This window comes from Malaclemys terrapin, chromosome 1 (assembly GCF_027887155.1).
Source record: "Malaclemys terrapin pileata isolate rMalTer1 chromosome 1, rMalTer1.hap1, whole genome shotgun sequence".
Classification (NCBI taxonomy): Eukaryota; Metazoa; Chordata; order Testudines; family Emydidae; genus Malaclemys; species Malaclemys terrapin.
This window is the reverse complement of record NC_071505.1, coordinates 308,893,211-308,909,118: the sequence shown is the minus strand read 5'-3', so window position 1 is coordinate 308,909,118 and position 15,908 is coordinate 308,893,211. Positions and strand designations below refer to the sequence as shown.

Genomic DNA, 15,908 nt, shown 5'->3' with positions numbered 1-15,908 from the left:
GTACACCATTGAATTACTTGAAGAAACATTAATCACTGACATTTTATTTAGTTTAAATACTATTTTAAAACTCTTTCCTCTGACTAGTAAACATAATAAACTCAGATGTCCTTGATGTATAATTTTATATAGTTTCTTATCACTAGAAATTTCAAAAAGAATATTACTACTTGCAATAGAATGAAATATTGACACACCTCTTAAAATTGTCAAAATCCAGAAAATGACAGCATGGAACAGAATACTTTAGTTTTATTACTTTGGGTTTTTACTACTTAGATTTTTAACAAAGACATAAAGCAATATTTCAGTTTATGAAATGTATAGACTGGAGACAGTATTAGCTGCACTGAAACTATGCTGCAGCTGTCAAGACTGATGTGGCTGTGACACACCTTTCATTTACTATTTTTTGTTTTCTTTTCCCTGAAGAAACCTTTGCATTTTCTTGTGAAAAATGAGACTAGTTTAAACCTGCTATTCAATGGGAGGGTTGTCACCCAGAAGTTTTAACTCAATGCAATTAAAGATAAGTTATTAGCAATAAAAAGATAGGTTCTTCCTCCATTCAAGTCTATCTAGAAGAAGCACCTAAGTTGGGGGAAGTCACTTTCCTCCTAGTATTGCCCCTGCCGGTATTGATCTGCTTTGAACAGCTCCAGCATGGCACTGCTGAATCTACTCTGCCACAGTCAGCACTTGCTGTCAGTCCGTGAAAAATGCCAAACGTAAGAGAGAGGAGACTGTGTGTGGCAGTGGTACAAACTATCACAGAGCAGGCTTGACAGCAGTATGAAGTTCTCTTTAGTGCTTTTAAATAGCTTTTAAAAAGAGTGATAGAGGCATAGAAGAAAAAAAAGGGGGGGTGGGACTGGAATTCTCCATTCCATGCTGTCTTTGACTACTTGGCTTGCTAAAGGAAGTTACCAAAGGTTGCAACCCTCTTAAGAAGGACTTCTTCAAGTAGTGTCCCGAGAGGTGTTCAACTCTAGATGCGTTTGTGCCCCACATGTTTCAGATTGGAGATTTTAGGTAGCAATGTCCATTTGGCTCATGCATGCAACCCCTGCAGCCTCGTGCCCTGCACTGTGGCTATATAGAGCTGCGTGGGCAAACTGCCCTCAAGTCTTTCTCAGCTGCCTCGACCTGAGGTGGAGTCTCAGCAGTATCTGAGTTCCCCGTGCCTCTTCAGGGACCCCTCTCACAAGCACTTTTTGCAACATGAAATTGACACTCTCCTAAATCTGGGTGCTATAGAACCAGTTCCCATGCAACACAGAGGGAAAAGATTTTATTCCAGGTACTTCGTGGCTCCAAAAAAGAAAGGTGGTTGAGACCTATTCTAGATCTAAGATTTCTCAACAGATTGTAAAGATTCAGAGGTTCAAAATGGTAACTCTTGCAGCAATAATTCCGTCATTGATTGGTGATTGGTTCTTGGCTTTCGACCTTGAAGATGCTTACTTCCATATAGCGATCCACCACAGCGCAGAAGTTTCCTACACTTCACTCTGGATTAAGAGCACTTTCAATACATGGTGCTCCTGTTCGGTCTCTGGTCTGCACCCAGAGTGTTCTCAAAAGTTCTTTCGGAGGTAGCGGCTCATCTTCACAGATGAGGAACTGTGATTCCCCATCTCCCCCCACCTTGACGATCGCCTGTTCAAAGAGCGGTTTTTTAACAGTGCTTCAACAGCCACTCAGAGGGCCATAGACCTGTTTCTCAGACTGGGACTACAATTAAACATCCGATATTCCACCCTAACTCTGGTGCAAACTCTGGAGTTCATAGGAGCTTGCTTTGATGCTGTAACGGCCAATGCATTCCTCCCTTCACACAGGTCCATAACCAATTTAGGCACTATAGTCCAAGTCAGCCCTGAAATATCAACCAAAAATTATCTCCAGTTATTCGGACATATGGCAGCTGGCACCTTCGTAATAAATCATGCAAGTCTTCACATGCACTGCCTCCAAGGGCTGGCTCAGAAGTGTTGATTCATCAAGCAAACAACTCTCCATGCCTTTGGCAGGAGAAAAAAAAATCCCTCAACTAGTGGAAGAACCCACATAATGTTTGTTCATGGATCCCCTTTGCTCAGCCATCTCCAACATCAGAAATAATAATGGATGCACTCCTACTGGGATGGGGAGCTCACCTAGATTCTGCTCACACTATTCAAGGCAGGTGGTCTCCTCTCGAGTCCACCCTTCACCTCAACTTGCTGGAACTCAAAGCCATCAGAAATGCCTGTATCCATTTCCTCCCGCTGACGGGGCAAATGCCCACAGATCATGATGGACAATATGTCATGCATGTTTTACAGAAACTGTCAAGGGGAGCAAGATTGTCTTCCTTTTGCACTGAATTGGTGCATATGAAACTAAATCAACATTTCAGCAGCTTACCTTCTGGGCCTACAAAACAATGCAGTGGATGCTCTCAGCAGACACCTCTCATAAGATCATGAATGGGAGATAGATCCCACTATACTCCACCGCATATTTTAGTGTTGGGGCATCCCACAGATAGACCTGTTCTCCCCAGCCAAGGACAAGAAGCTCTTGAGGAAGTCTGGATCACCGCTCCCTGGGAGATGCCTTTCTCCTTCGTTAGAGTCAAGCCTTCTGTATGCATTTTCCCCGACTTCCTTCATATCCAAAGTGCTGTTCAAGATAAGGAAAGCTAAAGCCAAAGTTATTCTCTTTGTTCAGACATGGTCAAGACAAACATGGTTTCCTTACCTGTATCAGCTCACTGCTTGTCAATTGATCACTCTCCAGACTGTCCTCCATCTTCTCTCTCAGGATGCTGGTCAAATCCATCACCCCAACCTTGGGGTTCTTTTGATCAAGGCATGGCTGCTAGATCAGGGGAGGGCAAACTACGGCCCGCAGAATTGCCAGCCCCATGGTGCAGCAAGGCTAAGGCAGGATCCCTGCCTGCCCTGGCCCCACGCTGCTCCCGGCACCAATGGGAGCTTCGGGGGTGGTACCCACAGGTGAGAGCAGCGCAAAAACGAGCCACCTGCCCTGCCCCACCCCACCCCCAGGAGCCACTGCCGGACATGTTGCCGCTTCTGGGAGCGGCATGGGGCCAGAGCAGGCAGGGAGCCTGCCTTAACCCAGCTGCGCACCACTGCCACCCTGGAGCCACTTGAGGTAAGCAGTCCCAGGTCGGAGCCCGCACCCCGAACTCCTCCTGCGCCCTGCATCCCAACCCCTGCCGCATCCCTCCTGCACCCCGCACCCCCTGCTCTAAGCCCCATACCCCCTCCCTTGAGCCCCTTGCCGCACCCCTCCTGCACCCCTGAACCCCCTAACCTTCTCCCTTGAGCCCCTTGCTGTACCTTTCCTGCACCCCAATGCCCTGCCCTGAACCCCCTCCTTCACCCCAACCCTCTGCCCCAGCCCTACATTCATGGCCCTGCATACAATTTCCCCACCCAGATGTGGCCCTTGAGCCAAAAAGTTTGCCCACCTCTGTGCTAGATGGTTTGCAGGGTTAGAAACAACCCGTTCTGAGGATGTAAAGAGAGTGCTGTTACATAGCAGGAAACTATCTACTTGTGACGCATATACTCAAAAGTGGATGAGATTCAAACACTGGTGTGACATAAAAACATCTTTCACCTCCATCTTCTCTCTTATCATCTGTACTAGATTACATTTTAGAGCTAAAAATGAGAGGATTATCTTTAAACTCCATAAACATGCGTTTGGCCGCTATTATGGCCTTCCATCATATGGTAGAGGGTTTTTCCATTTTTGTTCATTCTACAATGAGGAAGTTTCTCAAGGGACTGGACAACATCATCCCACTAATCAGATGCCCTCCACTGGCATGGTACCTCAACTTGGTACTCAGATGTCTTACAAGGCCTCCCTTTGAACCTATGGCCACCTGCTCCCTTCTACGCTGTCACTCCATGAGATCTCTCTCTACAGGCTTTCTTAAGAACGTTCCCAGTCACAGAAATATGTACAGCTGCGACTTGAACATTCATTCATTCGTTCATTTGCTGACCCCCATGCAGTCGCACATGCCTCAGTTTCTCATGCCATATTTGGTTCTACTGTTCTATCTTCAATCTTTGACTTGACTCTGAAGCCCCACCCCTCCGTAGATTGTACTGCTCGATAGTCACCTAGAGTGGAGCACACAAAGGGACACTACTCAAAGAAGGAGACTCACCCTGTGCAATAACTCTGGTTCTTTGAGATGTATCCCCCTATGGGTGCTCCACTACTTGCCCTCCTCCTCTCTGCTTCAGAGTTCAACAGGCTTTGCGGTAGAGAAGGCAATGAGGGAGGTTTGCCTATGCAACTCTACATAGACTCGTGCAGGGCACAAGACTGCAGGGGGTGTGTGCATGGGCTGAACAGACACTGCTACCTACCCATTGGGCGAAAGCTCACCTAGAGTGGGGGCACCCATAGGGAGGACACATTTCAAAGAGCTATAGTTACCGCACGTGGTGAGTGATCTTCTCTTCTTTCACTAGTGCATTTTAATCATTCTGTGAACCACATGGATATTGTTCTGTACTGCAGTAAAACACCCATTGTTGGCCCAGCCGCTGGCCCAGCCTCTGACCCTCCCCACTTGCGGGGTCCAGTCTAAGCCCAAACATCTACACTGCAATTTTATAGCACTGCAGCCCATGACCCGTGAACCAGGCCAGTCACATGTTTTATTGTAGTGTAGACATACTTTAAGACACTTGTGCATAAATTATTGCTCCTGTAAAGCATTCTCTTATACCTCACCCTTGTGTAATTCCAATGGAAAATGTTAATTATTTTACTGCCTTTTTAGGTTGAACACCTTTAAAAAAAAAAAAAAAAAAAAAAAAAAAAAAAAAAAAAATTCCACCAACTATTACTGCCAACTTTTTTACCAAGAATATTCTCATCATTAAATACATTTTTTAACCTATTAACCTCTTCTCTTTTTCTCTAAACCTTTGCTTGTCCTCCTATTGTTTTCTCCTTCTACAGCAATGTATCAGCTATTTATTTTCTGCTTGCAGCACATGGAGCTGCAGAGAAACTCATGGGCTTTAGCTCATAACTTTTTTCAGTATAGATAAAAACTCACTTTATGTGAAAATTGAATGGTGAAATTACGCTGTGTACATCATTTGGTTCTGTCCTTGTTCATGACCTTCTATTACTCATTCAAGATGCTGCTGACCACAATGGTACATTAGTTAGATATCTTATAAATGCACACTATAGCAAATGTGATCTAGAAAATGCAATGTGTCTACTGAATTTACAAACTAAGGCATAACAGGAAGATTAAAAGTTTTTCCTAAGCATGTCCTGATTTTGGAAAGTATCTTAAATATGTATATAAGCAGTACATATATGTATATACTCTTAATTTTAATGCTCTTGAAAGGGGCAATGTGACATGACATTCTAATAGTGGTAAAAAAGGGGGATTGGTCCTTATTTCTGTCACATTTTTCAGTTTGGGAGATGAAGTGAGTATGAGGTGGGTGCATAACTGGCTGGATAACCGTACTCAGAGAGTTGTTATTAATGGTTCCCAATCCTGCTGGAAAGGCGTAACGAGTGGGGTTCCGCAGGGGTCTGTTTTGGGACCGGCTCTGTTCAATATCTTCATCAACGACTTAGATATTGGCATAGAAAGTACGCTTATTAAGTTTGCGGATGATACCAAACTGGGAGGGATTGCATCTGCTTTGGAGGACAGGGTCATAATTCAAAATGATCTGGACAAATTGGAGAAATGGGCTGAGGTAAACAGGATGAAGTTTAACAAAGACAAATGCAAAGTGCTCCACTTAGGAAGGAAAAATCAATTTCACACATACAGAATGGGAAAAGACTGTCTAGGAAGGAGTACGGCAGAAAGGGATCTAGGGGTTATAGTGGACCACAAGCTAAATATGAGTCAACAGTGTGATGCTGTTGCAAAAAAAGCAAACATGATTCTGGGATGCATTAACAGGTGTGTTGTGAGCAAGACACGAGAAGTCATTCTTCCGCTCTACTCTGCTCTGGTTAGGCCTCAGCTGGAGTATTGTGTCCAGTTCTGGGCGCCGCATTTTAAAAAAGATGTGGAGAAATTGGAAAGGGTCCAAAGAAGAGCAACAAGAATGATTAAAGGTCTTGAGAACATGACCTATGAAGGAAGGCTGAAAGAACTGGGTTTGTTTAGTTTGGAAAAGAGAAGACTGAGAGGGGACATGATAGCAGTTTTCAGGTATCTAATAGGGTGTCATAAGGAGGAGGGAGAGAACTTGTTCACCTTAGCCTCTAAGGATAGAACCAGAAACAATGGGTTTAAACTGCAGCAAGGGAGGTCTAGGTTGGACATTAGGAAAAAGTTCCTAACTGTCAGGGTGGTTAAACACTGGAACAAATTGCCTAGGGAGGTTGTGGAATCTCCGTCTCCGGAGATATTTAAGAGTAGGTTAGATAAATGTCTATCCGGGATGGTCTAGACAGTATTTGGTCCTGCCATGCGGGCAGGGGACTGGACTCGATGACCTCTCGAGGTCCCTTCCAGTCCTATAATCTATGAATCTGAGCTTTTGTAGAGAAAAGTCAACATTTTTTCCTTATAAAAAATTCTTTTGAACACCTACCTTTTTAGGAATTTATTTGTATATAGGAGCACCTATGGGCCTCTGAAGTTTTGAAATGTAAAAAAGGCAAAGGGCAGGGGAAAGGGGTACAACATAAAAGTGAAATGGCGAAGGTGAAAAGTGCTTAAAATCAAGATTTGATTTGTTTATTTAGTTAAGTTTTATAGACAGTTCCCCAATTGGTCAACTAACGTCTAGTCCCAGTGACTAGTAGTTGCAAACTTAAAATATTGCATGCTTTCTCAGCTCTCATCATATAAAATTACTGTGCATTCTGCAAAATGAATTACTTACTGTGCTGTACACAGATGATTGCAGCCTAAAGGTAAAATTTGAAGTGTTGCAATCTTGTAATAGAAATCTCTAGTTCCACATGAATACTTGACATCCAGGAGCCTTATTTCTTAGAATTTATAAGATATTTAAGAATTATACTTCTACCTGACAAAGATCTGTGTTTTCTTTTGGAAAAATCCATTTGATTTTATTTCTTTTCTCCTTTTTTAAAAAGATATTTGGGCGATAGGATGTATATTTGCAGAGCTGCTAACATCAGAGCCAATATTCCACTGTCGACAAGAGGACATCAAAACTAGTAATCCTTATCACCATGACCAGCTGGACAGAATATTCAATGTAATGGGATTTCCTGCAGGTACATATTGTGTGTTTTTGTTGGTTTGAATAGGAGTAATTAAAAAAAAAAACAAGATACATGTATTTGAAATTGTTGCTGTCTTTGCATATGAAGGTTGCAGCTGATCAAAGCAATAAAGCTGTTCAAATATAATCTTTGTTTCATGAATTGCAAAATCGAGTGTGAGTCTAAACATAGTGCTGCTACCAAGTGGAATTTTATATTACTACTACTAATAGGATTGACTTTGTAACATCTGTATGTATATTCAATATTTTACCATATTTAAAAGGACCGAATTTTCTTACCCAGAAATACTGCTAATGTTTTTATTTCCCTGTATCTCCTCAGTGTTGTTTCTTATATACTTTAAACTTTACAGAGGACTGGCAGATCTGGGCAAAAAGTATTGCACCTACTGGTAAATCTTTTGCAAATGTTTAATTCTTGCAAAAATAAACTATTTTGCATTTTCATTTTCAGTTTTCTGTTGTGGCAGAAAATATACTAGTGTGTCTTGATTTGGAAAAACTGCTTTTGTCTAACCAGAAAACTGAGGGTCAGGCCTAAGCCCAGACCCAAAGCAAATTCCGAACAGCGAGCCTTTTGCTACGCCTTTCCCTCAACCCTTGGTAGTACCTTGTTTAGATACCCCGAACATCTGTTGGGTTAGTGGGATGTCTTCTGGTGTTTATGTGGCTACTGGTGTGTTGTCAAAATGATAGAGGCCTTATTTTAATATTTGATCCCTCTCTCCTCCATTGTGTTTATTCCCTTCATCATGCAGAGTCCATTCAACAGGCTTCTACAAATAGTCTTGTTCTTCCATCACCTTGTTAGAATCTCATTGGCTTCCTGCCTCTTATCACAAGAAGTTCAAACTCTTTTCCCCAGCTTCATATTCACCCCCTAGTCACTCTTCTGGTTTTTTCTGAACACTTAATTTCCATTTCCCACTTTTGGCTTCATGCCTTCTATCATGCTTCTCCCAACTTGTGGAACAATCTTCCTTTCCCTATCTATCTAGTGCTTTCTCTTTCCTCCTTCAAAAAATCTCCTTAAAGCGGATTTCTTTAAGCAGTCCATTCTTCTCTCACTGCTAAACTTTTTTGTGTGTGTCTTTAGAGTCTAAATAAAGCAAGATAAACTTTTTTGGGGCAGAGATTGTCTTTGTGAAGTTCTATGTAAATATATAGTACTGTGTTAATGTTTTGTAAAAAGTTTGGATTGCTTTGTGTGAACAGTTGATCTTGGTGTGAAGGTCCCCACTTCTTACCCAAGAATATAATTGTTTACCATTTTATTACTTTAAAACCTTTTCTTGTATCATTTGCCATTATAAAACCATTAATCTGGTGCAAAAACAGACAAATATGAGAGGGAGGAAAAGGAAATAAAGATAACATGCAAAGCAGGAAACAATTAGATAAATTTCTTCCGTAGTTGGTTCTAGATTTTTGACCTCATCTTCTATCTAGATGGACCAGCAAAGTCCTCAGTTTTTCAGGTCGATGTCTATTCTCTGTCATTAATGCTATGCAATTATAAACAGTTGTAAAGTTCTGCAGCTCATAAAGTTCCGGGAGTACAAACCTAAATTATACAGATGGCTAGATTTTTCAAATCCACAGGTACAGGAGAATGTCATATAGTCTCTACGCCAGAAACATGGTACTTTTGTCTGCAGGAAAATGGTAAATGCCATCCCAGAGAATAGGAAAAGAATTTAGAAGAAAAAGAGGCTACTGACATGGAGCTTTGGGATTGACTATATGCTTAAAAATTACTTACAAAGTGAAAGATACATCACAAACTTCAGGGTCACATTAAAATAGTTTTAACAGTTATTTGATTTTTTTTTGCCTTGTATATTAATAAATTGAGAAATAGGTTCCTTATCCATAGTCTGCACTTGATGATATACCTTAATCATTGCTGACATACATCCTTTAATTACAGCATGTGTCTGGGGTAGAATTGGCTAAAACTTTTATATTTGTTGAGCGTGGCTGCAGCTACAATGGCTGCTGCAAATGATGGGTAATGCCATCCCAAGCACCCTAATGGCAAAACAGATCACGCAGAACCACTCCACTAAGCCATTAGGAACTTGGGGTAGTTAGAACAGGAAAGGCTGAGAGGAAGAAATGATACCGCCACTGATTTCCTTTTGGGTTCTCTGATATGGTGGTTGAGCTTGATCATGGTAGGTTTGACTTGGTGTGAATCACTTGTCCAAGGCAACTTTTTAGGAGGAGTGGAGTATACTGCATCGTTGGGCCTCATTATCCATCTTAGTGAGCAATGAAGGTAATTCCTGTGGGTTGGGATTGACTCAAGCTGGCTTGTCAGTTTGTGATTTCCTGTTGAACAAATTGTCACCCTGATACAAACGCCTTAAAAAGGCATATGAGAAAGTACTAATGCATGTTGATCTTGCAGATAAAGATTGGGAGGACATAAAAAAGATGCCTGAACATTCAACATTAATGAAAGATTTCAGAAGAAACACGTAAGTTAAAGTTTTGCTGAGCTTTTTTGAGAGATTAGTTGTCTATTTTATCTTAATTATAATTTACCTTATTAAAAAATACTTTGCTATAGTAGGCACCATCTTATAGTCATATGGTAAAGGATTAATATGCAATTATTATGGCTTAGATGATGGAGGAAATAAGGATACCAGGATGCTTAAAACTCAGTGTACTGTGGCTGTTCAAGTGTAGAAAATGTTAGAAGCCAGATACTGGTTATGTTAGAAGCCAGATACTGGTTATCCAGAAAGTACTGTATAGTGAAATGAGAAGTAAAGTGGCAGATGTGAGATTGATGATGTACGTGAATGGAACTGGATGACTCTTGAAGTTGCTAATCGCAGCCTTTCATAGATGTTACAACTTCAGATTTGTGCCAAGTCTACGGTAATGGAAAATTGTTCCTTTGTGATAAATATGTGAATAGAGTTGGTGGCCTGACTCTACTTCCACACAAACTGTCAGCATAATTGGCAGTCTCAGGCTTGGTGTACACTAACGAGGTAAGTTGCATAAATGATGCAACTGAAGTTGAAGTAGCTTAGATGGACTTACAGCGGTATCTGCACCACACATGCTCTCCCGTCGACATAGCTTCCGCCTCTCGGAGAGGTGGAGTAGGGAAGTTGACGGGAGAATACTCTGCCATCAACTTATCATGTCTTCACTAGACTCATTAAATCGATGCCTGCTGGATCGATCGCAGCAGTGCCGATTTACCAGTAGTGAAGACAAACCCTCAGTACATGGGGCAAAGCTAAATGGGGAGGTGAAGGCAATGGGGTCTCTTAGAAGTGCGTTTAGTCACCTTGACAGAGTAGTTTGGCTTTGTCTGCAGTAGAGAACTGAACTGTTCCTACTTGAACCTGTTGGATAGAAACAATTTAATACAAATGGCTTATTATGTCCACACTCACCGGGCAGATTGGTGTTCTGACCTGTTGCAGTTTAGCCTTGCGACTAAACTACTGTGTTTTAAACAATAGCAGTTGCATTGCCTCTGGGCGCCTATCCCAAAAGCAGTGAATTTTTGGGAGATTCTGAAAGGCAACCAGTGTATTGTTAGGACAGTGTTGAAAGGGCTGACTAAATATTTAAGTTCCATGCACGCTGGCACTAAAACAGTACAGACTGATAAAATGATATTTAAACTTGCTGAAAAGGAAGTCTAATCCAAATGGTACTTGAGACACATGTAAATCATTCAGAGAACTTTTGTTTGTGGTCGTTTTGTATGTTTTACAAGCATGCTAGGAGGACAAAAGTGTTATTTCTCTAATGTCAACAAGGAAGCATCTGGTGCTGGTGCCTGTGCCTTAGCTATTCAATGGACAAAAATGGAGCTTTAGACTTAGAGCTGTCAGTCAGTATCTTTCATAAGCACTAGGTTAACTTTCTCTAAAAATGCCCAGTACTGATATTGATGTATATAATACTTTTTTTTTCAGGTATACCAACTGCAGCCTTATCAAATATATGGAAAAACATAAAGTTAAACCAGATAGTAAGGCATTCCACTTGGTAAGCTTCTGGTAGTTATATCAATTGAAAAAGCCACATATATGTTAGCAGTGGTCAAATTGGGGGCTGGGCTGGTGCCAAGTGCTCTTTCACTGAATTTATTTGCAGTGCTCCAAACTATTAACGTATAGTTTCCGAACTGGAAACACTGCAGAGTACTTCTCATTTATTGCTCCTGACTAATAGAATGATTACATGAAGAATTTAACTGGATTGGCGTTTGAATACAGTACATCACAGGTTTTCTACTTTTAATAATCATGGTAAATTTGTGATTTTATTTTTGATACTGCAGCTCTGTTTTTAATGCACTTTACTGCTTTTACATTTGTGTGTATTTTAAAAAATCAAATTAAAATCTATTTTTGATAAATACAAAAATCATTAATTCTAGAGGATGCATATTTGATTTGAACATTTTCCTTATTTAATGTATCAAATATGTACTCTGGGAAATATTGTATTGAACTTTGAAAGTTTAGTTTATAAAATTTAGAGCCTGCTTCCTAGATGCACAACTCTTTTTTTTAATGGCTTATTTATAGATGCTTCCTAGTAAAAGGTTCTTCTCATAAGTTATGATAGCTGCATACCAAAATGTTTCCTTGCTAAAACTCTGATTCAGCAACGTACTTACATTTTGGTATAACTATAAGGACATAAGTAGTCATATTGCTTAAATAACTTGCTGAATTAGGAACTGATTTTTGTGTGTGTTATGTTAGCAAACTGATATATTGTAGAATTGTTGATACATTGCTTATTTTTAAAGAGCATTTAGGCAAATTTAAAAACCTAGATATAAAGTACTGCTGACCTCTGTCAGCAGGTTTAAAGAGAAACAAGTCTATCAATTTAACTTGGAGAATTCCAGGATCTTCTTTCCAATGTAAAGATATATAGAAACAAGAGGTTTCATGACCTTGGAAGGAAGAGGAGAACTTGAGATGGATGAGAGAGGAAGGAAATGAGTCAAGGGGGCCTGATTGTCTCATAGGTTGCTTGAAACTCCCATTGAAGTGGCGCTTACAACTGATGGGATAATCAAGCCCAAGCATTTTTACTCTTTTTGTTTTTAAACCAACACACTTTGGGCAATTTCAGAGCCCCGCTTTCCTTGCTCTTTGGTTTTTTTGTTTGTTTGTTTATTTTTTACTTTCATGATAACTGTGGAATTTATTTGCTTCAGCCAAAGGTTGAGTGAATCCAGGCAGCATTTTAGTTGATGATAAACAGCATAAAATTGTGAGAACAGGAGTTAATTGCAGCAGATGGATTACAGTAGCCAATCTGAGTAGAGATGTTCATAAGCACAGTACAGTTAGTTGTTTTTTAAATACAGTGACTATGCAAATCAAACATCTAATTAAAGTGCAAAGAACTACATAATTGAGACCTCTGTCATTATGCATTATTAACTGTGAAGTATTCCTACATTCTGCCATTTGATATAATACCTGATAACTGTTCACTGTCAGGTTTGTTATCCTCTTTGAATTGGAAATCCACTTTTGAAGAAATGAGTCAAACACACCTCTAGGTGGCTTGTGTAGTGCAGACATTTGTACCCAATACATACAAAGTCTGTAGTGTTATGCAAAACACTAGGGAATCTTTGTACATAAGCAAAGCAGCCAGTGCCTTTTCCCACTTTGCTCATAATAAAATTAACCCAACTTTTATCATATCAGGAATGAGAACAGAGCATCATAAAATGTGGTTCTTGTATTAATTAGACAGTTTACATAGTGTTTTATTGCAAAAGTATACATTATTTAAATTAAATACATATTTGGCATTCCATGTAAATAAAATATTGTATATTTTTTGATACAAAATATCTGTAATTTTTGTGAGGATGATACCAGTAAGTGATTCTATAAGTAAGGCTACGTTTTAGTCACAGATATTTTTAGTAAAAGTCACGGACAGTAAACAAAAATTCACAGCCCGTGACCTGTCGATTACTTTTACTAAAAATACCAGTGAATAAAACTTGGGGGAGGGCAGCCTGAGGCAGGGGGAGGGGGCAGTGGCGCATGGCATGGTACCCCTGCTGGTGCTGGAAAGGGAGGTGGGGGGATTGGCAGGTCCAGCAGGCTCCGTACCTGGCTCTGCCTCCCTTCTCCCCCCCCCCCCTCCCCCCCCCCCCCCCCCAAAAAGCAGCAGCAGAGTTTGGGTGCGGGAGGGGGCAGGGGGTTGGAGCACGCATCGGGGTGAGGCGGGCTCTGGGCGGCGCTTACCTGCGGGACTTGCCGGAAGCGGCAACATCCCCCTCGCTCAGCTGGTAGGCGGTGGCGTAGCCAGGCAGCTCTGCGTGCTGCCTCTGCCTGCAGGCACCACCCCTGCAACTCCCATTGGCCGTGGTTCCGGGGAGCCCTCCAGGTGAGTGCCACCCAGAGCCTGCCACACCCCGTCACGTGCCCTAACCCCCAGCCTGCTCCTACACCCGAACTCTGCTGCTGCTGGTGGGGGACAGGCATGGAGCCAGGTAGGGAGCCTCCCGACCCCACCAATCTCCACACCTCCGCCTAGGAGTTGAGGGAGGGGGATGTTGCCACTTCGGTGGAGTCCCCTAGGTAAGCGCTGCCCAGAACCTGTCTCACCCCATCCGGTGTGCCTGCCACCTCCCACACCCAAACTCTGCTGCGGGGGGGCGGCCACAGGAGCCCAAGACTATCCCAGCAGCGGCCAGTGCGCCTGGCTGCTACGGAGGTCATGGAAAGTCATGGAATCTGTGACTAACTTTTGCAGCCTTATCTATAAGTGAATAATACACCTTTGACAAGTGCTGTTGGACATGAAGTTTTAAATGGTGATACAGACAATACAACATCACTTTTGTACTTGTCTCTCATTATTGTGATTTGAAATGGGGTAAATTGTAGTTTATAGAATTTGGAGGCCTAAGATGCTTCCAATAATTCCAACTGCCTTTTTCTTCCTTTAAATCAGTGGTTCTCAAACTTTTGTGCTGGTGACCCCTTTCACATAGCAAGCCTCTGAGCGCAACCCCCCCACCCCCAATAAAGTAAAACACTTTTTATATATTTAATACCATTATAAATGCTGGAGGCAAAGCAGGGCTTGGGGTGGAGGCTGACAGCTCGTGACCCCCCAGGTATAACCTTGCGACTCCCTGAGGGGTCCCGACCCTCAGTTTGAGAACCCCTGCTTTAGTACAGATGTGCTGCCTTTTGCCTGCAAGTTTGACTACATTTGACACTATTGTAGGCCAAAGATTTCACTGCTAGCTCCGCATGATAATACAAAATCTTAGAGTAGCACACAATTGCTAGTTAAGAGTTACTGAAAAATTTCTCCTCCCCTCCCGCCCCATACACCATTTTATCCTAATTCTACAGTACGTAAAAGAGGTCACTTTATCATGTTTTCAAATCTCAATTAGGCAATCTAATAGCAAATCCGATTATGCAAATTTTAGTGTCAATCCTGGTAACTGATTTATTACTGATCACTTCAGCATTAGGTAATGCGCTTATCATATAAACCCAAACTGCTTTTCATTCCTTGCCAGGAGCCAAAAATCCCTACTTTTCCCTACCTAACTGCCAAAATCTCTAGTTTCCTCCTAATAGCTTCTATAGTACAGTTAGGCATTTCCAATACAAAATTCTGGAACACTTTGAAAATTAAGATTAAAAATGTATGGGCAGCATAACATAAATTTAATATCAAATTAAATATCACTGGGAATACTGTAGTGATTCTATTATTCATTTTCATATTTAATTCAATAACCTCAATTTTTTAATTTATCTGAAGCTGCTGCATTTCCAGTCTGCTGCAGGGGTCTTGCTACAAAATGTAGGTCAAGCTTGCCATGTAGTATAGGTCTTGATAATAAGCACTTTTAGTATCCCACACAATAAGACAATGGATCACTTTGGTTCAGAGCAAATTAGCTTCATTGAAGATGGGTGAATGGTCTGGCCAATTTGGTCTGAAAACTTCTCCTTTGTTTTCCAAATCTTGAAGGCCTGGAGATTCATTTTTTTGTTCAGTGGAGACAGCCAGTCACAAAGTAATCATGGATAGGATGTGCTAACAAAATGTTTTATATTTGTCCTCCCTCTCCTCCCCCCCATGGTATCACTACAGGGCAGCAGTTGTTTGGATACCTTAACTGTGTATTTCTTACCTCTAATGTTTTCGGATTTCCACCCCAAAAGAAGGGGTTAAATCAGGGTACAAGATCAGGGATATCCATATTAATTCCACCAGAGCTTTTGGGACAAGCCCCAGGGGGAAGATGGAGTCTGAAAATGTTCATGAAATTGCACATTGATTTTTCCCTCTTGAAGTTGGCAGAACCCAGATTCTTCTTCGAGTAGTGTCCCTATGGGTGCTTGCGTTCCTGCACTGCTGATCGGGGAACTTTGGTAGCAGTGTCCGCTAGGACCCGCACATGCGCTGTCTCTCCTCATGCCTCGCCACAAGGCTAGTCAGCATGCGTGGGCTAACCCCACTCAGCAGTCCATTAACGACTATTATCTCAGCCTTACTTTTGTAGCTTAGAGCTTAGTTTTTAGTAGGAGTTATTGCAGTGTGTCTTCTTTTCTCAAAAATAAA

The 15,908-nt window shown here is 41.5% G+C and overlaps 1 protein-coding gene across 5 annotated transcripts in view; it reads left to right on the top strand.

Moving 5' to 3' along the window:
• Nucleotides 1–15,908, top strand: part of CDK8 (cyclin dependent kinase 8) — a 154,178-nt gene that overhangs the window by 124,166 nt on the left and 14,104 nt on the right. For all 5 annotated transcript variants that reach the window (XM_054015399.1, XM_054015398.1, XM_054015402.1 and 2 more), the window contains 3 exons: nucleotides 7,135–7,278; nucleotides 9,703–9,772; nucleotides 11,243–11,315. In XM_054015399.1, the coding sequence (XP_053871374.1) occupies nucleotides 7,135–7,278; nucleotides 9,703–9,772; nucleotides 11,243–11,315 (287 nt within the window). The remainder of the gene's footprint in view (nucleotides 1–7,134; nucleotides 7,279–9,702; nucleotides 9,773–11,242; nucleotides 11,316–15,908) is intronic.